Genomic DNA, 22,670 nt, shown 5'->3' with positions numbered 1-22,670 from the left:
TAAAGTAGGAGTTTGTGAGGCCAGTGGAGTTTGCAAAGGAAGTGGTTGGTTAGGCAGACGGGGAGGACCGTTAAATTGAAATCCATGGAAGGAGAAAGGAAAAGAGTACGCCATGGATGGACCTACATGATGGATGCACACAACCCATTAGCATGGTATATGAAGAATAGATTGGTGTGAACGTTTAGTGCACACAAGAAATGTAAACTTGCTATGGATTCGAGATACTCAATTTTATTCAGAAGGACATTGATCCTTATTACTTTCACTCATATGAATGAATGTATGTCAAAGCAATGCGTGTGTACATGCTGCATGCATAAGAAAGAAGCATCTAAAGCATGTCACAATACCCAAAATAGCATTGGAAATCATGTCTCTCTCTCGAACATAACAAAACTCAATGTATATTTGGAACAACATGGAGATCAGAGTGCTGTGCATGTTGCATTGCAGATGAGGAACATGTAGGCCATAATCCTTGGCCTCGATTCTAGCATTGCTCTGCAATGTGAGCTTCGAAACCAAGGAATATGGCCTATGTGGTTCGACCCGGCAAAGCAACTGTGAGGAGTTATGACCCACTGGCCGAGGCTTTTACGTAGTGTAATGCTGAGAGAGCCTATGCCCCTTTCTGGATTCCAACCTGGTCAAGAAAGAAACAAGGAGAGAACAAAAGCTGGTTAATGCATTGCAAGGCACAAGAAAAAGCGTTCTGAGCACAAAACATAAACCGGACTGCTCACACGAATGTAAACTGAAGCCTGAGAGCAACAAAGCAGAGCTGATCTTGTCACCTTTTGTTATCACGAATGTAAATTGATGCTTGAAAGCAACAAAGCAGAACCTTATGGCGACACAGAAGTGCATAGTAGAAAAACCAGCCTGCTGGCTCTTAACGACCAAGGTCTAAGAGATTGCATGTGCGAGCGAGCAAGATTCTTGGCAACAAAGCAACGTTGGAGTTCATATACAATAATATGCTTTTGAGGCCAATCATTTGCTGTAGGCTAATGTATCGCCAAACCTCAGCAAAACGCAAACTTGGAAGAGCTGCTATGGATATGCGTGGACGAGTTGCTACAGAAAGTGCGTGGATATAGAGCGAGGCAGTTGCTACGGAAGATGGAGCCAAAACGCAGACTTGGAAGGTTGACGGAAGAGGAGGCCAAGCCATTGTAGTAGAGTTGGAAGGTTGATGGAAGAGCAGAGTTGGAAGGCTGATGGAAGAGCAGGCCGAGCCATTGGAGCCCCGCGAGAAGCTTTTGGTAAGCACAGACGTCGAATCTGGCTACGTGAGCTGAGTGTAATTCGATAAATTGATGTGAACGCATAGCACAGCATGAGGAATCCCTACGTGAACACATAGCACAGCATGAGGAATCCCTACCTTGACGAGATGACGCTGGGAACAAGGAGACGAGACTGGGAATGACGAAATAAATGCATCGTGCCGTTTGAATGAACAGAAAGTGTGAGCGAAGACATACCTGAAGGAGCCTCCAACTGAATCACTGGAATGAAGCAAGGATTATGGATTCTTGATTTTGTATGCATCCTAACTTCGAAGACGGTTTGACGGTTTGACCTGGAAAGAGTATGGTCAAAATGAATACTTTTCTAAGTGGAGTTCAAGTGCGCTTTTACTTGGAAAATGTCCCGTTATTGGCTGACGTGCCCCGTCAGCTCCAAAAGATCATGATTCATCCCACAAACAAGGCATTTCCATTTTCCTCTCCTCAACACACTGCCCCTTCCACCATTCTTGCCTGCTTTTCCTTCTTGTAATGGCAGCTTCTGCAAACCACCCTCGAGCCGCTCTTTCTACCTCCGACCTGCAACTCTCTACGCCTGTAAGAATCATGCTTTGCCCTTCCATTCCCATCTTTCGACGCTCAAACCTGGTTTCATATGATTCGCGTAACATTAAATGCTCTTTACTCGCATAATGGCGGTTTGCATCTGTAACTCCCCTCATCCGTTGCACGACGTTCGCCTGAAATCTCTGCAATATTTTCCTTGGATAACCTGCAGTCGCCTGGTGAGGATGGTTTTTGGTAACCTATACCCTGTTTAATCGAGAAAGCATTTGCTCTTCGACAATGCAGGGTGTTCGAAGTCATTTCCGTACCTGTAACTTCTACAAACACTGGGTTTTTTTGTGTCGTTCCTCTTTCATACTTAAAACGAGCTCCGCACTCTAACGCATTTAGCACCGTAACAAGTCGGGTGTTGGAAATCATTACAGAATTGCACCATCTGCCTTGCCTTTGTTTGGTTCAGGCGGAAAAGAAAAGGTAATCACACGTTTGGTTTGACTAATAAGCTACGAAAATCCAGGAAATCGTACGTGTCTTATCAACGATTTCCGTGCGATTGTTCCACTGGCCAATGTTCGCTTGATACTATGTTTATCCCGGCAAGACAATGCTTCTTAAACACCCCTTCTCCTTCTGTCTTGGATGCTTGACTGGATTCTGCGGAAATGCTTCTCCCTCATGATAAACTCAGAAATCAGGAGGGAGCACCTTACGGTGTAAAGGTCCAGCAGCTTCTGGACGATTTCCACCAGTGAGGGCTTCGTCTTGGCATGTGGCAGATATTAAGCAATTGATATTCTTTCGACACATCACTGAACCAGCCACTTCTAGCATTCTATGTATCTAGATATTCATGTACACTTGTCTCTGGTGATGTGTCGAAAGAATATCTGCTACTCTGTAATATGTGCAACATGTATTGGCCTTTCTCTCAAATATTTACTAACTCATCACGCTGAGATGCCAGCAATATGGGCATCAGCTGAAAGCTCTCTGAATAAGCTTTCTGATGGTGTATTCTATGTGTTTATATGATAATAAAAGATGAGCACAAAATGGTCATTATTGGCTCTAACATATGCTTGGGGCTCTATAGGCTTACAGAAAGCCTTTCATTCAGTACCACAGCAAAGGGCATGTGAGGATGTCATTAGCTCCATCAGCATGAAACACCACACACATTGTTCTAGCTCTACATTTTGCGGATGTCGACAGACTGCTTACAGGTTGGGCACTTCAAGGGGGTTGGCCAGTGTAGATACATGGCCCTCAATGGGTCCACGTGAGCTAGCAAGTCAACAACTCTCATAGACTATAGCTGGCCAAAATTGAGAGAGGTAGGAGACGGGGTGAGGGCATTGCTACGTTGCATGTGAAACATGCATCCTTAATACTATAGGATATAGCAATTTATTTAAAAACATCAAAATTTTGTTCTAAACATACATGCAAACAAGTAATCATTCAAAAGTACACTACGTGAGCTTCTCCTTAACCCAAGGACACACCTAAATGAGAACACTAGGCATGGGTTAATGTGCCTCCAATGTTGTGCTAAAGTGATGCATATCCATTTGAGGACATGCTCCATAATTTTTTTTGATTTGTTGAAAACCAAAACGAATTGAAAATTTGGAATCCAAACTAGTGGGACTACTGCACGGTGGTTTTAAAACATTGATAGTTGGTGGTATTGGTATCTAGATTTACCGTATATAGTCCCTTTGGGCTGCTTTAGATGGCATCCAGCAATTCTATTAAGGGCCACTGAAGCCCCTCCAGTTAGGACATGCAGTAAGAGGCATGCACCAATACCAGCAGTGGATTCACTATCTTGTTTGGGCACTTGAGCAATGTGCCTAAGGTAACATCGCACAATGGTAAGTCCTATTTTGGAGCATGTTCTACATGCTAATTTGGTTGTATACTTAACTGCATGTGTCGACAGTCATGTGACTTCCACCGTCTTATGTGCACATGTTAAAATGTGATCTAAGGATAATGCGATCCATGGGTTAATTCTTTACAAGGTTCTGGCAAGTCGTAGTTTCTCTAATATGGTATCAAAGGCAAGAGGATTTGTTTAGATATCTACTCCAATGTTTAATCCTTTTAGTTTCTTCGAGTTTGATGGCTATGCCTATTCCTAACTTTGTACGGAAGAACAAGTTGAATGGGAACAATTACCTATTGTAGAAAGTGAAGATCTCAAGCCACATGGAGGCGAGGAAGGCATGGAAGTTGGCCAGGGGGTGGCAACAAACTCCAATCTCTATATAAAGGCCCTTCTGGGTCATTGTAAGTAGTTCTCTGCACTCCCCAAGTGTAAGGAAATCCTAGTTAATCTGATATTATAAGCTGTAATGAAAGAGTCTTAGGGCTGGAAGGGAGTAGGAGAACAACAAAGAAACGAAGATTCACTGAACAGAATTGTATGCTTTTATTCATGAACAACCTCTATTTATAAAGAGAGTGAAGAGTTACGACTGAAAGGATACATGCACCAAGAGGGGTGCATGAAGAGGTGTGTGCCCCTTGGGAAAGGGCATGTCTATAAATAGTGAGTTACAACTGAAAGGATACATGCACCAAGAGGTGTGCATGAAGAGGTGTGGCCCTTGGGAAAAGGCATACATGAATGTGTCTATTAATAGTAAGTGTCTCTTATGAAAGCAAGTGGATGTGATGTGTCGCGCTGGAAAGGAGCTGTAATGGGCCACTCTGCTTCTTGAATAAAATCATCCGTGATGGGGAAAGAATCCGAGAAGGGGATGTCAGAGTTGGATGAAACCACGAAGTATGGTAGAGGGATTACTGAAGGCTGACAAAATGAGGATAATGGAACTAGGGTCTGAAAACTTGAGAAAAGAGGGGGAAAGGAGGGGGGGGGGGGGGGGGGGAGACTGCAGCGTCCAATGGTTGGATATAGACTGTGTCGATCTCGGCATTCGAAATATCCTCTAGAGGGTACGCACTGCATGTGATCCTATACCCTGGAGAAGGTGAAACGTCTACAAAGGGGGTATGGCCTGGTGAGGCTGGTACACTCCAGAAAATTGACTTTGAGGGATATTAAGCTGCTGAGCGACCTAGATACTGGCTTACTGGGGCTGCCATGTCCTAAGGGTCGACAACAAACTCCAAAGAGCGGTCCTAGTAACACCCGGTCTTGTGAAGAATCAGTTGTATTGCTGGGAGGAAATAGTGTAACTATGGCAACTGCCAAAGCAAATAAAAGGATATATCGACAGACAATATGAGGGCACATGGGCATGAATCCCAAGGGTAGGAGGCCACAATTAATGGCTGGCCGGAAAGGTAAGACTAGCTATGGGCACAAGGTCTAAGGCTATTTGGACATGCTTTACTGAAAAGTATTGCTTGCTACAGCCAACCCTTACGCAGCAGAATAAAGAAAGTCTTGAGGTCTCACAACCAAAACTTTGAATGCCTACCTAATATATGTATAGAGAGGAAGCTCTTCAGATATACAAAATATAAACCTGTGACAACACCATCAGCAAAGACACGCTGAGGTAAGCCAGGCTTTGTTTGCTGATGTAACTATTGTAGACCTGTTCTAGACCACCACATGTCCTCAACCAGACATCAGTGGCTGCTCTAGGTGAGTCTGCTACTGCTCTTCCTGCGCCTACAATCTGGCTCTTCTACAGTGGGTAGATCTGCCCCTTTGTGTGCTCTTCGACTATCGAAAGACTCCTATTGAATGACTCTGAGAACCTCTTCTGCTGCATACAGCCACTCCTGTGCTTCCACAGATGGCTGGTCTGCACCTTGGAGTAGACAATCTGCCCAAAGACTGAACTGAAGCATACCGGGGGCCCTTTTATAGGGTTGTGCAGCCCTCAGGCCTGCTGCCGACCTGCTCACAGACTGGCCGACTGGCCTGTGAGCCAGCCGACTGCCCACAGAGTCACAGACTGGGCCAACCCAGTCTGTGGTTTTCCTGCCCTACAGGTCCGGATCTGGGGCCTATTTAAGGTCCCCTGCAGGCCCCTTTCACTGGTCCTGCACCTGCTACCTTCTGCAGGCCCTGCTCCAGCCTCCAGTTCCTGCTGTACTAGTCCGGGTACTCGCTGCTGCTGAGGATGTCTGCAACTGCTGTACCATGCTTGTACTGGATCTGCCAACCAAACCTCTCTCTCTTCTGCAGCCCTTCTACTGGCCCCATTTGGCTGCCCTTTGCTCAAGCCTGTGTGCCCTCACCAAGGGTCTATTGCCAGCCAGTAATGCTGGCTTCCCTATATTCAATACAAGGAGATCTATGTGCTGTCCATGTGGCAGCCAGTCTACAGCCCACTTGGCAGCCCTAAACTCAACCTCTCTGTCCCATCTGGCATTATATTGACCCTCCCCCATGTCGTCCTCATCTAGGGGCTCTCAATAATTCCAACACCCCCTCTCACCGACCCACTGTGGGCCGTCACTCACATGTCGATGCACGTGCTCCATCAGCTTCCCTTAGAAAAGCTCTTTGGAACAAGTCGAGGAATCAGGATGTCAGCACCATCTGATCCATGTGCCTGCATCTCTAGGTCTTGATCCACATGTCCACAAAAAATCAGATCTAGTCTGGAACATTAATACACTTTTTGGTCCAATTAATGCTGTGAAGTCTTCAGAATCCCAAGGCACAACATATCTATGTAGTCGTCCCCCTCAAAAGATAGGAACAAACCAAACCATATAGAGCAATGGTTGGAAAATCCAAGTTCCTTAGAAGATGAGGACACTGTATGTGCTCAGAGCATGCTGAGGACATGGCTGTATCCATCATAGAAGATAAGGGAGATGAAGACCACACTGAGATGGATGTTGAGTCAGGAAGTTGCATTGACAAGAGTATTGGCTCCGGAACTCACAGGTGAAGGGCGTACTTCATTGAGGTACTTGGCTTGTTTTGATAGCAAGCAAGAAAGCCATGGGTATGTAATATCATTGTGTTTATGTAACGATTATAGTAGTATGCTTGGCACTCAATGCTTATTGGCATGGAGGGTGAAAACATTTTAGACAAGTATAGGAGCAACTTTCTTGACAGAGGCACTTGGAGCCTTCTGCTGTTTGCTGGACCTAGTTGGTATGGATGGCTCTACAGAGATGGGGCTTAGAAAATACCCAACAGAGGGTGCACACAGCGGAAGACTTATAGTAATGCCCAGGAGCTCACACAGTGTGCGGTGTGGGTGTGGAATCACAAACTTCTTTACTTATGTGCATTCAATAGATGTGCAGACTCATCAATAGACAATGAACCAGCCAGATAGAGAAACCACCAAAATATATATTTCCGTCCAAAACTATGGACACAATACAAGAGAGATAGATCCAGAGTCCCACCAATGGTGTGGTCCTCTGATCTTACCACAATCTCCTATCAGCTGGCTATCTCTAGACTCGAGCCCGCGTGCTCCACCTCGAGCGTAAGTAGACTTTCCATCCAAAGATCTCAGCACCTTGTTGCCCTAGTAGACAGCCTAGGCTCAGCCCCAAGTGAGCTCAGTCTGCAGCAACTCTGGCCCTGCTTTGCCTCCTGGATGTAGGCTCAAAGATCAGGCTTCTGCTGCTCCTGCTGCTCCTCTGTTTGCTGACTTGCTGGATGCTGAAATGAGGCCAAGAGCCTCTCCTTATATAGGCCCTAAGGCCTGCTGAGAAAACCGACCAGCCAGCCTCATACTGGCCGACCAGACTGGCCGACCAGTCTGCTGCTGGTCCAGCCCTTTAAGGGCTCACAAAACTAGGCCTTTATGGCCCACACTTTTAGGGCTTTTGGCCCTCCAATCTAGGCAAGGGCCCAGCCTATATAAGGCAGGCCACTGCCCACTGGCAGCCCCATTTGCTGCTCCACCAGGCCCCATACAGCCCCGTACACCTGCGCTCCTGACCTGCCATGTCAGCGCCTTTCTGTCCTGCTGGTTCTGCCCTCTGCCAGGCTCTTCTCCAGTGCCGTACAATTCCGTACACTGCTGATGTCAGCGCCATGCAGATCCATCCTAGTTCCGGGTACCTTCCATGTTCTTTGATGTGAGGTGCTGCCCATGTGGCAGCACCCTCTCTTCTTTTCCTCTTGGGCACATCCTGCCCTAGGTCTCCCTCCCCCACGCTCTCCTCATTTGGGGGCTTACAGATCGGGAGGTGACCATTCCAACACCCCCTCTCACCGACACATCCAGGCCCAATGCCAACACGTCGATGAAGATGCTCGAGTAACTCCCTGGTCGTAGTCCTTTGGAACTTTTCGATGTCGAAATCTTTTCATGGCTTTTCATCCAATGGCTCCTGCTCCACCAGGTCTGGTTCCGCTTCCGCACACCATCCTTGTACACAGGTCCATCTCTGGTAGCATCTCCTGGCACCACCACCTTCAGTCACGTTCCTGCCTTCGAACTCGAGCAACCCAGCCGTCACGATCTTTCAGTTGTCCCCCTCATAATGAGTGAACAACCTGGAGTCTTCCAGGCACCATGCTCTGAGGGTCTGTTTCAACCAGTCTTTCCTTTGGCAAGGTCTGTCACCAATGAATATTTCCAGTTTACCTGGATCATGAACTCCTGCTGAGTTCTCAAGCAGGTACTCTTCTGGCTTCAGTACTCTTTGTCCATCACCTTCAAGCAATCTGCGTCCGAGATTTGAAGAAGCACCAATACTTCCCCTTCTGCGTTCGAAGAAGGCCAATTCCTTCCAATCTCATATCACCTGAGACAAATAAGAGCAGAGTCTCTCCACAGCATGCTATAAAGGCTCAAATGCAAAATATCAAATACATACCAGACTGTTGTACTGCCTGAATGTTTGCCTTGAAAGCAAACTCCCATTGAGGCACCCACCAAGCGCCTATGTAATCCTGTACTGTCCCCTTTTGAACTCTAGCATCCATCTGACCATGAGACCCCAGGGCCTTCCATGGAATCCACCCTCGTGTTAGTGTCAACAGCCACGTACCTAGAAGGTACCAAGCGCTCCATGCTGTCCTTCACCTTCACAAAGGCATCTGACTCCTCGTCGACCCACATCTCTATGTCAGACATCCTCACTGTGATTTCTGGATCAATGTATCTGACCTCGGTAACACTCGGTGATGTCACCAGGAACAACTCTTTGATTACCACATTTGCTTTGGCCTCTCCCTCTGAATCTGAGTCAGACTCCTTTTTGTTTTTCTGATCCGCCTTTTTCTTTCTGCAGTCCTTTGCAAAATGTCCTGGCGTATCACAGTAGAAGCACTTCTTCTTCTGCTTCCTTTTAGAAGTCCCCTCGTCGTCTTTCTTGGACTTGCCACTGTTAGGCTTGCCATTTCCTTTGCCAGTGGAATCGTTCGCCAGCATCGCCTTGTCGTCTTCGTCCTCGTTGTAGAGCTTCTCCCGAGCTTCCTCCTGTAGCAGTACAACTCCTCAAACGTCAACGGTTTGGTCCTCTGTCCTGCTGTCATAGCCGTAACAAAGCTCTTGAAACTCCGAGGCAGTCTCCTTAGTACTATCAAGGCCAAGAACATGGGCCTCGCGTAATAGTGTTGCACAATTGAAAGGGGGGTGTGGGCAGCATTTGACATGAGTCTGTCTTCTGACCAACTACTGCTAGCTGATCCCTCACCACCTTGACCTTCGTCAAATGGCTATGTACCGTATCTCCTTCTTCCATATCAAGATTGTAGAGTTGATGCTGAAGAAGCAAAATCCGGGAGGTGTTGTCCGTCTCTTACAGATCTTTCAGGGTGACCCCCGCCTCTACTGACGTCTCGGCCAGTTGGATATGTGAAAGAATGGAGTCCGCCGTAGTCCCTATGATTATTGCCAGGGCATGGGTATCTCTGTCTTCCCAAGCTTCAAGCTCCTCTCTGTCTACTGCCATGACTATCTCCCCTTTACTGTCCACCATGTCCTCCGGCTTCGACTCCACTCCGGTGGTCAGCTTCCACAACTTCCGAGCCACTAAATGACTCCGGATCTTCACTTTCCAGATCGGGTGATTAGTCCTGTCCAGTTTCCCAGACTCTCCAAAGTTAGGGATGGTGAAAGAGAGAAAACTGGGGGAGGAGGAAGGGAAAGCAGGGGCTGAAGAGGTTGTAGAGGTCGACATCTCTACTGTTTATACCACACAGCAAAGTCAACCAAACTCAATTTCAGTAGACTAGAATTGTGAACGAACCTGACTGAACCTAAGTCACCCTCCTTCTCGCAAGGGCACAATCCTCCAGTTGTGGAAGTCGATTCCCAAGAGCTTCTGAATCAGGGTCATCCTTCAGCAAGGTCCTTGCCTTCAGGCTCCCACAACTGTGAGCCTCCTACTTGGGCTCTGATACCATGTTAGAAAATACCCAATAGAGGGTACACACAGCGGAAGACTTATAGTAATGCCCAGGAGCTCACACAGTGTGCGGTGTGGGTGTGGAATCACAAACTTCTTTACTTATGTGCATTCAATAGATGTGCAGACTCATCAATAGACAATGAACCGGCCAGATAGAGAAACCACCAAAATATATATTTCCGTCCAAAACTATGGACACAATACAAGAGAGATAGATCGAGAATCCCACCAATGGTGTGGTCCTCTGATCTTACCATAAGGTCCTTCTCCTATCAGCTGGCTATCTCTAGACTTGAGCCCGCGTGCTCCATCTCGAGTGTAAGTAGACTTTTCGTCCAAAGATCTGAGCACCTTGCTGCCCTAGTAGACAGCCTAGGCTCAGCCCCAAGTGAGCTCAGTCTGCAGCAACTCTGGCCCTGCTTTGCCTCCTAGATGTAGGCCCAAAGATCAGGCTTCTGCTGCTCCTGCTGCTCCTCTGTTTGCTGACTTGCTGGATGCTGAAATGAGGCCAAGAGCCTCTCCTTATATAGGCCCTAATGCCTGACTGAGAAAACCGACCAGCCAGCGTCATACTGGCCGACCAGACTGACCCACCAGTCTGCTGCTGGTCCAGCCCTTTAAGGGCTCACAAAACTAGGCCTTTATGGCCCACACTTTTAGGGCTTTTGGCCCTCCAATCTAGGCAAGGGTGCAGCCTATATAAGGCATGCCACTGCCCACTGGCAGCCCCATTTGCTGCTCCACCAGGCCCCATACAGCCCCGTACACCTGCGCTCCTGACCTGCCATGTCAGCGCCTTTCTGTCCTGCTGGTTCTGCCCTCTGCCAGGCTCTTCTCCAGCGCCGTACAATTCTGTACACTGCTGATTTCAGCGCCATGCAGATCCATCCTAGCTCCGAGTACCTTCCTCTTTCTTTGATGTGAGGTGCTGCCCATGTGGCAGCCCCCTCTCTTCTTTTCCTCTTGGGCACATCCTGCCCTAGGTCTCCCTCCGCCACGCTCTCCTCATTTGGGGGCTTACAGATGGGGAGGTGACCATTCCAACATTCTGCTGGTTGCTGGACCTAGTTGGTATGGATGGCTCTACAGAGATGGGGCTTTCATGTGATACTAATTATAACGAATTTTCAAGGAGTAGAGGCATCTATAGACAAGAGTAGTGCAATACTTGACTTGATGGCTTGGCACATTGGCGGCAATGAGTGATTATGTCCTAACATGTGGCTGTGTGATTGGTCAGTCTTCTATGGTGTCAGTCTTCTATGGTGTTGACCTTTGACTTGTGGTCAAGTCAAAGGTGCTAGGTAGTAGGAGCAAGGGCTGTACTGTTTGCTGTACCACGGTCGGCCTATCTGGGTCGGTCATTTCAAGGGCCCTTTGGGTCTATAAAAGGAGAGCCCTTGGCGCTCATTATGCATCCATTGGAGAACCAGTTTTGGAGTAGATTGGAGCTGCATAGAGCGTTCCTCAAGGATCAGTTCAGGAGCAAGGGAGGTGGCTGTTTGGAGCAGACAAAGAGCTCACAAAGTCTTCATACTTGGATGTCTATCAGGGCAGCAAGAAGGATGGATCAAAGAGGAGCTTGTGCCTCACGATTGGCTGTGTTTTGGAGCAGCGAGGAGGTCAAGTATCCAGGTCAAGCACTACCTTACTCATAGCTGTCCGGGGGTGTCAGCTTGAAGGTGAGTTTGTGGGGCACAACGATGAGGCCTACCTAAGCTCATAGGGACCACGCAAGCCAAGTGTTTTGGGAGTGCTACGGAGGTAGTAGAACAACTGTTGTTTATATCCTAGACAATACTCTGCTACTAGAGGGTGACACACTAGACATTGGTTTTGTATTGTGTCCATCCTGACGGAAACTTAAGTTTTGTTGGTTCTTGTGCTTTGTCCATTTACTCGCTGCACACATATGCTAAGTACACATTAAGGAGAGAAGTTTTGGATTCCTATATACACCACTGTGTGAGTTCCTAGGCTACATTACCCTTTTTCTTCGAGATCTAGGAATCACTCTTGTGTTGCATTGTTTTGCTCTAACATGGTATCAAAGCCCTGACGGAAGGTCACAAGTGATGGGGCGTGAAGGCAAGGACCTTGGGACCTTGATTCAAAGTTTGAGGGAATCATCTTCTATGTCTAAAGGACCGGTGCCCTTGCGAGAAGGACGTGTTTCAGTTCATTGTCATGGCCGTGACATTTTCCATCATGGAAAGTCCGGAGCTATTGGATGTTGAGGTTGACTTGGGATATAATGATGGGAGTGGGGCTCATGCCACATCCCACTGTGACTACACTGCATCGGTGGCTGCAATTATGGCACTTGTGGATCTGGTAGCAGTGAAGGAGATGTGAAGACCTTGATCATTATTATTGGCGCCATTGTGAATACAGTTCTTCCTCACATTCAAATGGCGGATACTTCCTTTGTGGTGTGGATTATATTGAAAAGAATGTACGAGGTGAGTGACGATGCGAGGATTCTTGGCCTCGAAACGGAGCTATACGGCATGAGCATGGAGGAAGGGGACATGGTAAAAGGACAGACATCACAAAGATGAAGGTGGTTAGGGACAAACTCTCAGCAGTTTGTCAAGTGACGGATTCAGCAAGGATGGCTAGCTTTTACTTGGCATGCTTCCCAAGCGTTACAAAAGCTTCATCTCGACGGTAATAGTAGGGCAAAGGGTGGTGCCGGTGATGTTTGAGGAACTAGTGCCATTGCTTCTGTAGGAGGAAGCTCGAGAATTGAAGCACAAAAGGCCTTTTAAGCCAAGGACAAGGGCAAGCCCAAGAAGGATGATGTAGAATCTAAGAAGATCATAGATGAATAAAAAGAAAAGAAAACAACGGAAGTACTTCTACTGTGATACGCTAGGACATTTTGCGAAGGACTGCCGAAAGAAGAAGGCGGATCAGAAGAAGAAGAAAGACTCCAATCAGGATGCAGAGGACACAAAGAATATGCCAACACGTGTGGTAACTGAAGAGCTTTTTTTGGTGACATCTCTGTGTGTTACTGAGGCAAGGTTTGAGAACCCCGATGTAACAGTTAGGATGTCTGACATTGATATGTGTCCATAAGAAGAGTCAGAAACCTTTGTGAAGGTGAAGGATAGAATTGAGTGCTTGGATTGCTTCATGTGCTTGGCTAGTAGCATTGACATGAGGGAGGATTCTTCAGAGGCATCTATGGATTCAGAGTCAAATAGTAGCTTTGAGATTCAAGGGGGCATTACAAGGTTACAAAGTGTGGCTGGATGTGCCTCCTTGTTTACTTTCAGAGCCAGCAAGTGGACTATTTGGTATGTGCATTCCTTGTATAGTCATTTGAGCCTTAATAACTTGTTTTGGGCAGATTTTGTGCTTTGCATTTCTCAGGGATGAGAGATTGGAAGGTTTCCTGAAAGTCAAGAGGGAGAAGGCTTGGTTGGTGCTTCTCCGAAGCTCGGAAGTAGGGCCCAGAGTCTTCCAAACAGCCAGGTACTGCTCTGTGTGCTGCCCATATAGCAGCCCCATCTTCTTTGTTTTCTGTGTTTGTATGCTGCACACATGACAGCCAATGTGCTGCCCATGTGGCAGCCTGATCCTATCATGGTCCACCTCCCCCATGCTCTCTTCATATGGGGGGCTTACAAGTAGGGAGATGACCACCTAATTCCAACACTCCCTTTCACAAACCCATTGTGGGCCAATCCCAACCTTGATGAAGATAGCCCATCAGCTCCCATGATGGAGCCCTATCGATCATATCGGAGTCATTGTCGATTCCTAATCTTTCAACCAATGGTTCCTACTCCTCCAGGTCAAGTTCACCACAAAAGAACCACCCTGGTACGAGCAGTAGGAAGCCGGAACAGGTGTGCCTATGTACGGACATGTACGGAGGGTTGACCTGTATGGAGTCATGGCAGGTGTTCTAGTGCAGGAGCAGGTCTAGGAATGAACCAGGACAGATGGAGCTGATTGGCGACTGGTCGGCCTGTCTGGGTCAGTCATTTCAGGGGCCTTTTGGACCTATAAAAGGAGAGCCCTTGGGGCTCATTATTCATCCATTGGAGAACGAGTTTTGGAGCAGATTGGAGCTGCAGAGAACCTTCCTCAAGGACCAATTCAGGAGCAAGGGAGATGGCTGTTTGGAGCAGACAAAGAGCTCACAAAGTCTCTCTCTTGGCTGTCTATCAGGGCAGCAAGGAGGACGGATCAAAGGGGGAGCTTGTGCCTCACCGTTGGCTGCGTTTTGGAGCAGCAAGGAGGTCAAGTTTCCAGATCAAGCACTACCTTACTTGGAGCTGTCAAGGAGGGTCAGTTTGAAGGTGTGTTTGTGGCACAAGACGACGAGGCCTACCTAAGCTCATAGGGAGCACGCAAGCCAAGTGTTTTGGGAGTGCCGCGGAGGTAGGAGAACAATTGTTGTTTACGTACAAGGTTCACATCTAGATAGCACTCTGCTACTAGAGGGTGACACATCGGACATTGGTTTTGTAGTGGGTCCATCTTGAACAGAAATATAAGTTTTGTTGGTTCTACATTTTCTCCTGTGCTTTGTTCATTTACTTGCTGCATACATATGCTAAGTACACATTAAGGAAATAAGTTTTGGATTCCAATATACACCACTATGTGAGTTCCTGAACTACATAACCCTTTCCCTCCGGGATCTAGGGATCACTCTTCTGCGACATTGTTCTTCTCCAACAGGCTATTGCTTATTTTTTATTGGTAGTCACTTAATTTTCATGTATTACTTTTCTTCAGTCATAATTATTTGACATTTTGGCCTCCATTTTTAAATATACAAGCTCTTCTGTCTACATGATGATTGTCATAAGAGCATAATTGGTGCTTTCGATCGGGATAGCTTGTCATTTTTTAGTCTTTGTGCTTGTTTTCTCTCTTGTTGATCTTCTTGGATCATGTGCTCCTGCAAGTTCTTGCTTATCATTTTTAGATTTTGTGTATTTTGGGCTCACTATTATTATCATCTCTTTTGAATATGTCACTTGAAATGATTATTTTCTTGTTAATTTGATTATACAGTTTGTAAGATTTGCTGTATTCAAAATATCCAACCATAGTGCATTTCCTTGACTTCAGATCTAGCTTTCTTGGGACATCGTGAAATGTGAGCAGAAGCTATGCATCCAAAAATCTTGATGCACAATCTTGGCTTGTATCTAATAAGCGATTATTTAGTTGTATAGGAGCTTTCTCAACAAATAGATGGCAATATCATGGCCCTTGCTAACTACAATTTTGGAAGAAGCTTTTCATTAAGCATGGCTGTAGCACTTCTCTAGCATGGCTCTAGTACTACATTTTATTAAGGTGTGTCTTCACATGTGTTGCCCTTATTCCGTGTTCTCTATCAAAATTCATGAATGTTGGAAACATATATTCATACGTTATCTTTTGCTTTGTATGGTTTTAAACCATTGCTTGGACTCTATGACTTTGTATAATATTTTAGACTTCTTTTTTTTTTTGGCAAGAAAAGTACTTCATTAAGTATGAATAAAAACTGCAGAGCAAGCTCAAGTGCAGGAGTACATCATGTCAAGCATGAGAAAAAACAGCTTAGAATGAGCAAACAAAAATCCCAGGTGGTGGCTGAAAATGCCACCTCATCCCTGAAGGAGAGGCAGAGAAGAATTGAGAACCCCTCCAAACTCTGAGAAAAGCAACCCTCCTAGCAGTAGCATTCCTTGAGGTTCCCTGTATGTTCGCCCAAATGGCCATCAAAGTGTGTATAGTATCTGCCCAGATACTGGCCATAGTCTGAGAAGGGTGAACGTGGGAGTTCTCTAAAGCCTCTTTACATCTGACTCTCCAAATATGCCATGCTGTAATACTAGCCAGAATCTCCCAAGATGTGTCTACAGAAGCGTGGGGAGCTCTGAATGGAGTAAACGGAACATCCCGGAGGGAGCATGACTCCACAAGGTGTCGTCGAACAAAGAAAGCTGTGTCCATGTCATGTCCCTCGAAGAAAGCCTGTGGACCAGTGAGTGATAACCAAGCAATTGATCCCCAGGTCAAGAAGAAGGGTGCTCTATGAAAAATACAAAGTATCTTAGCAACACCCTTCCAAATCGTCCTCGCCTAAGTGCACTCCCAAAGGCAGTGCTGCACTGACTCAACCATTGAGTGGCATCGAGGACATGTAGGGTCAGCCCCGAACCTGGATCTTCACAGGTTCACTGCAATCCCTCCATGAATAGTAAGCCAAATGAATAACGTGATTTTCCTATTCTTGAGGGATTTCGAAAGTCTCCTCCAAAAGTTTTTCTGCATCTGTGCAAAAATTTGAAAAGTATCCCAATGAGGAGCTCTAGAGGGCCTCCAACCTCTACAATTGAGCTGGAATCTTTTGGCATTTCTGATCTCTCTACAGTGACATCAGGAAATGTTGAACCCCAACATTGGTGTGCTCATGCCTTTTGCTGAGGCGTAATGTTCTCCATTCTCCTTGCTATATATCTGGTATCGTAGAGGGAGCTCTCCTCTTCAAACTGGTAAAAAAGCACCTAGCTGTGACCGATATAGCTGTCTGAATTATGTTTATTATTATGGCTTTATGAGACACTTGGGATGAAGAGGGAGAGAGAAAGAAAGAAGAAATACATTCTTTTATAGGCTATGGGAGACCGAAAGGTGTGTGAGGCTGAAAACAAGCCAAATACAACAGAAAAAACTGAAGGGTGGAGCCACTACAGTGGGCATTTACTCCCAAAACCTACTTACATGAGTTATAGATTGAGAGTCTTTAGATTTCTATTTGAACTCTTGCACGTTAGATGGACCACTTACCCTTTGTAGCTTCCTTCACCCTCACTAACGTAGTGGCATTTTGCCTAAGCTCTGGTTGCAAGAGTGACTATTGCATGAGTACATCTAACTTGATTCTAATGAAGTCGTCCTCTAGCCGCTCAGTGCTTGGTGTCGCTGTCTTTATATGTTCATAGCTTTCATCAAATGTTGCTGGATCTTGATATCAATCCTCATGTAATACTGCTACCTCAATTTTTAAGCATTAGGTTCTCTTTTTTTGTGCTATTTACTAAATAGACTTGGTTCCAACCTCATGAGAGATCAGAGTATCAAGCTTAGAGATAACAATTGGAGAGAGAGAGAGAGAGAGAGAGAGAGAGAGAGAGAGAGAGAGATCCTATCATCATTCTCACTTACGAGTGACATGTGAGAAGTCTCTCCATATCATCATCGATAGCCTCCTCTTGTGTGATTGCGGAGACCTCCCACACTACCCCAATGCAGGTTTCCCACAGCTCTCGACAAGCTAGGCATCATCAAGTACTAGGACCAAACTAGTAGGGCCACGAACATGTGCCGCCCAAGCCTTTGTCCAAGGCTTTAAGAGCCTTGTGAAGGCCCCTTGAACCCGAAGGCTTGCATGGAGCCCAGAGCCTAAGTGCACACAGATCCCCAACAGCAATAACAGGCGGTTGAAGTTCTACAAATGAGGAGCACTCTTGTGCCATCATCTCCTCAGACTCGCCCTCCATCATTGCCTCACCATTTGGGTCACTGTCGCCTCAATTTCATTATGAATTTATAGTAATGCCATTTGGTTGATCAATGCTCCAGCTACGTATAACATGTGGGGACTTGCTGAGTGGAAATAGATGAAATGCAAAAGGAGAACTCAAGCATGAATCTGCCAATCGAACGTGATCATTATGACCACCAATCCTCTCTAAGAAATGGGGAATAACAGTTTGGCACTGCTCTAAAAGGTTGAGGAATGAATGCTCTACTATGATAACACGGCTGCTCAATAAAAACTCCTGAGAACCAGGGCATGAAATTGGCTACGAACTGCTAGTATGCACCCTCCGCACTGTAGAAGATCCACCCACATAGAAATGCTGGTTCTACTTCATGAACTACTGGGGTGATGACAAAGCCACAAAGGCTAGGCAACCAAAACTGAAAGCCCAGAAACTCTAGAATAGTCACATGCACTCTTGGAAATTGGGGTATTGCTGTTTGCACGACTGTTGTGAGAGAAAGCTAGTATGCATGTACCTCCTCTCTTGGAGTGATAATCGTTGAGGGTAAAAGCCTTGTCGTCCTCCTAGAATCTAGGACCGTGGATGTAAATGCCTGCCGAAGAACCTAAGTGATGTCGGGAGCTGTTGAAACTTTGGCTGTGTCCCCATTGGACTGAGAGATGGCGGGGACTGATAATGAATGGACTGAAGAGGATGCTTCCCGAAGGATTGGGGGAGCTGTTGAGCGCCCCTCCATTGAATCTACTGACTAGGATGCTGCATGAAAGGACCAATGCCTTGAATGAAGTAGCTGCATCTCGAAAGGACTGAGAGATGGAATAAATAGAGGCTCCTCGAAAGGATGAAGATCTATCTAAAACTGAGGATGCCTCTCAAAGGAACAAAGAGAGGGACCTGACTGATGAGCACACCTCCAATGAATTGACCGAACTACTACCCACACCAAGGGAACTGACGGTGAGCACATTGGTCACTACTACTGCTGGTGGCTTGGGATCCAATGAAGAGGGAATTGTATGACTAACCTCACTAACTGTTGAGGGATTGTCAACCTCTGTACTGTTGATAGCTACACCGGCTACTCCAGCTAGGAGTGTACTCCCTCCTGCTAGGCCTGAAACTGGTTTGGCAGTAGATTCCTGAGATGCCCCCTCCTCCTAAGCTTCAATTCTAGTGGGAGTGGGAACTGAGCCTACTAGTCCTGAAAACTCTTGATGAGAAGGTGAAATATGAGTCGGCCTGACTAAAGCTGACGTGGCCAACGAAGCTCCAAGGGTGGAAGACCCATAGGAACTGACTGTAACTGATGAAGAGGCTTGATGGGTGGAAGACCCATCCCACATGTCTGCTGAGTCTGGGGTGTCCCCTTGGGTGGAAGCCCCAAGAGAACTCACTGTAGGAACTAGACAAACCCCCTCAGGTGGTGGACCCAAGAGGCCCATCTACTGCAACTATTGATGGGTCTGAGATGCCTTCAAGGAAGGAAGACCCATCACAAATAACTGTGAAAAATGTATGATTCCCTGATAAAGCTGATCCAGCTGACTGAGCTCCCTGGGTGGAAGACCCAGAGGCTAACAGGACATGATGAAGCTGCTGGAGAAGTGAAAGACCCATCTGACTTCACCGCATTGACTGAATGTGAACCCAAAGAGAATAAGCTGCTGAAACTGGATGATCCCCATGGATAGTAGACCCAAGAGGCTCATCGTTTGGGCGTGCCCCAAGGATGGAAGACCCCTGAGAGCTGGCTGTGGAAATAGCTGCAATAACCTCCTGGATGGAAGACCATGAAACACTGCATGCAACTACTGGGGAAACTGCATGGTCCCCTAGACTGGTAGAATCAACAGAAGCCAATGTCTGAACTGCTGCAGAATAGCTCACCGAATTGTGCTCAGGGATGGAAGACTCCTGAGCAGATACAGGACTGCCTGTGGATGAAGAACTGTTTGTGGGTACTATAGAGGATAGTCTGAAACATTATGCTCTAGGGACATTGGTAGCAGCTGATGAGGAGGGGAACTGTGAGTAGGCTGTGAGAAACTGCTGATGCTGTAAAAGCATATCCTCTCGGTCTCGACTCCGTTGACCCCCAATGCCACCAAGTCTCAGCATGCCCAATGCACGGCTACCTGAAGGCGTTCCTGTTCCAACAGAAGCTGGAAATGGTCCAGTGTCGTTTCATCCTTCTTTATCTTCTTCTCTTGCTCGCGCAAGAGTTGGAGCTGCTTAGAAAGGAGCTGATTCTGTCCAAGGAGACGATGGAAGACTAGTAGTAGACCCATCAACTGTTGCGATAATGACTGCCAGAGGAAAAAAATTTCCCCCCTAACCTTGCCACAAGCTGTAAATGCATACGGGGTGAAGACAGAAGCCGGCTCGATGCCCGATGAAGGGAGGGAGGGAGAGGCTAATGGAGTATGGTACTACCACTAGTCCGGGATAGAGACAAATTATAAACATGCAAAATATCCCGAACATGCTTCCTCCTTTGCTGACTGAGTCCCCTTACTGAACTTTGCTGCTGGGAGTCCCTCCAAACTTCATCAGATCAGAAGGAACCACGCTGCTCTTATACCAGGGTAACATGTGGGGACTTGCTGTGCAGAAATAGATGAAATGCAAAAGGAGAACTCAAGCATGAGAGACACCAGAGATCTTAGTACACGGCTTTATCTATGATGCTGGAATAAATGCCCTAACTACTGTCTGTACATGAGTGCCAAATCGGCATACAAAACTGAGCTGAGGAACCCCTAATTGTGATTGTGGGAGATGGAGCTATGCTGCTGAAACAGACTGCCAGACCTCGACCATATGCTGGTCTACCCTGGGCTGAATTGTGCTGCTGGTCACCCTCCTTGGATTGCGATTTGTACGGCTGATATCTGCTGCTGTATGGGGGATTTCTGGAGCGGGCTGAGGGCTTCTGGAGGCTGGGAACTGAGTGCCCAATAAGGGGCAGCAAAGGCCCTTTTTACAGGCCTCGAAATGGCTGACTGGTTGACCGACCTGTAGGTCTACTTGACTGGTCAACTGACCCGACCTGGTCAGCAACACATGCTGACCAAGGGCGACCCAGCTGGCCCTTGTTTGGGCTACTGGAAAGCCCTGAAAAGGCCCTGAATCCTTGCCCAAATACTCTGATATATGCTGCAAATACCTGACAGTACAGCCAGGTGTCACTACCACCTGTGCGTGGCATTGGTGCATGGGACACTACGTTTATGACACTTATGATTAGTGACTTGAGACCTTATCCGGGGATGTCCGTATTTATCTTTGAAGTGATATGCAGAAGGAATTCGTCATACAGTAGAGCTGCGCATGCAATTCTTCTCACAGAAGTGTGTTTTTGGGATCAGCTTTAGGCACTTGCTATGGAGTTTTGTCAATGATGTATTGGACTTAAAGATTTGTGCAGGCAGGACAAATGTGTGTGTGGAGGGGGATACACTTAAAACTTTTCGCATTCGGCGACCCCTGCAGTGTGTCACTGCAGCTTACTGGTGTTTTGAGAATTCTCATTTGCTGTTTGTTTCAAAGCTGACTGTATCATATGTTTGTTACTGTATTTCTTCATTTTAATGGAGAAAAAATTATGAATTATTAGATCAAAGTTAGTTTCTTCTTTCCTTATACTGTGTTTCCCCCCCTTTTTGATGCCATTATGCTGTTTTCAGACCAGTGGGTATGGGTTGTGTAACTAGGATGTGATTCCTGCCAATGCAGCCTAAAGCTTTGCAAATTACATGCAAAAAGCGGGAGAAGGGAGATAGAGATTTTCGTCCTTATCATGTAACAGTGATAATACCACCACCAAGGAATCTTGGCATCCATTGTCTCCCTCCGGTAAGATTAGCTCACTGCATCACAGATATGATTCATTGCAAACATGCGAATAAACTTTTTTGTGAAGGAAAAATGTTTTTACTACTGAGTACAAGTTTAATTCAATAGGGTTTGTGATCGATTGCAGAACACACAGTGTGGGGAGACTGTAACTGTGAAAGGTGAACCGTATATTGTTTCTGGTGTTACATACAGATATCAATTGAAAAGAGGCAAATACGAACCTTGTCAAACAAGGCTCGATGTGTTATCAACAGGGAGGTACTTAGTAAACCTGTATCTACAAAACTTGTATGACCACTCATAATAATTTGCTGAGTACCCGTACGGAACCTGTATGACCTCTCATAACATGATCGAGCATCTACACCCAGGGTATCTGGAAAGTGTATGACTATCCAACCTTAGAACTGTAAATTAAAATCTTTCATATCAAAGCATTTCCATATTTCTCCTCTGCTTATGCTTGCTCTGTTGATGCATGTGCAATTTGTGGTGAGGCAAGGGCAACTCAACTGTTGTCACTTTCTACATTGGTGTCAAGTCAGGAAGTTACTAATCTGCTCTTTTTTTGTACAACGGATCATGTGGTGCAGCTTGCCATCCATCATCATAGTAGATCTTATAACATTTTTGTAATACATATTCAAGAACTCTAAATGCATGATGTATTATGAGGAATTCAGGAATGCACTGGATGGCCAATTTCTTAATGGTACTGCTTAAGTTCTGTAAGTAAAGCCACACTCAACAGAAGGATTTTGTTTAAAATGGTACTGTTCAACTTTTGTAAATAGGCCACAGTCAAACGAAGGATCTGCAGCCACACTCAAACAGAAGGATTTTGTTTAAATCAGTAACATTGTAATATAGTTCAGTCAAGTGCTCTTTGTCTTGGAGAAACGACTTCACAGGTTGTTTGAACAATTCATGTATTTTATTCATTGAGAAAGTTTCAGTATAGCATGTCCTTGGATGCATCTAGATTCTAGATATACAAGTTTCATCCGAGTTGTGGCCTGCTGATATTGCAAGAATTCTATTTATACCTATCAGCTATCTTTTGTAAGTTCACCCCAAACGTTAGAAATGTGAGTCTGGGAGAGCGAGAGATTAAAATGAAACTCTCATCTTC

General features: G+C 46.1%; 1 protein-coding gene across 2 annotated transcripts; it reads left to right on the top strand.

Moving 5' to 3' along the window:
• Positions 1–1,734: 1,734 nt before the first annotated feature.
• LOC147904250 (uncharacterized) lies at positions 1,735–22,332 on the top strand. 2 transcript variants are annotated; one of them, XM_087396000.1, is made up of 3 exons: positions 1,735–1,853; positions 21,416–21,535; positions 21,663–22,320. In XM_087396000.1, the coding sequence occupies exons 1-3, from the start codon at positions 1,788–1,790 to the stop codon at positions 21,840–21,842; spliced, it is 366 nt and encodes a 121-aa protein (XP_087252126.1). In that variant the 5' UTR covers positions 1,735–1,787; the 3' UTR covers positions 21,843–22,320. The 2 variants fall into 2 exon arrangements, with proteins under 2 accessions (XP_087252126.1, XP_087252132.1); XM_087396006.1 differs by having other exon boundaries at positions 1,786–1,853; positions 21,394–21,535; positions 21,663–22,332.
• The last annotated feature ends 338 nt before the right edge of the window (positions 22,333–22,670 follow it).

The sequence above is a fragment of the Dipteris shenzhenensis genome, chromosome 2 (genome assembly GCF_047967505.1).
Source record: "Dipteris shenzhenensis isolate YYH24624 ecotype China chromosome 2, Dip_SZ_1.0, whole genome shotgun sequence".
Lineage (NCBI taxonomy): Eukaryota > Viridiplantae > Streptophyta > Polypodiopsida > Gleicheniales > Dipteridaceae > Dipteris > Dipteris shenzhenensis.
This window is presented reverse-complemented; position numbering and strand designations above follow the sequence as displayed.

What these genes read in the sequence shown, in the direction of transcription:
- LOC147904250 (XM_087396000.1), top strand. Translation starts at nt 1,788, where the DNA reads ATGGCAGCTTCTGCAAACCACCCTCGAGCCGCTCTTTCTACCTCCGAC. An exon ending in ACCTGCAACTCTCTACGCCT is followed by an intron (nt 1,854 to 21,415) that starts GTAAGAATCATG and finishes CTGCCAATGCAG; the next exon opens with CCTAAAGCTTTGCAAATTAC. An exon ending in GCATCCATTGTCTCCCTCCG is followed by an intron (nt 21,536 to 21,662) that starts GTAAGATTAGCT and finishes GATCGATTGCAG; the next exon opens with AACACACAGTGTGGGGAGAC.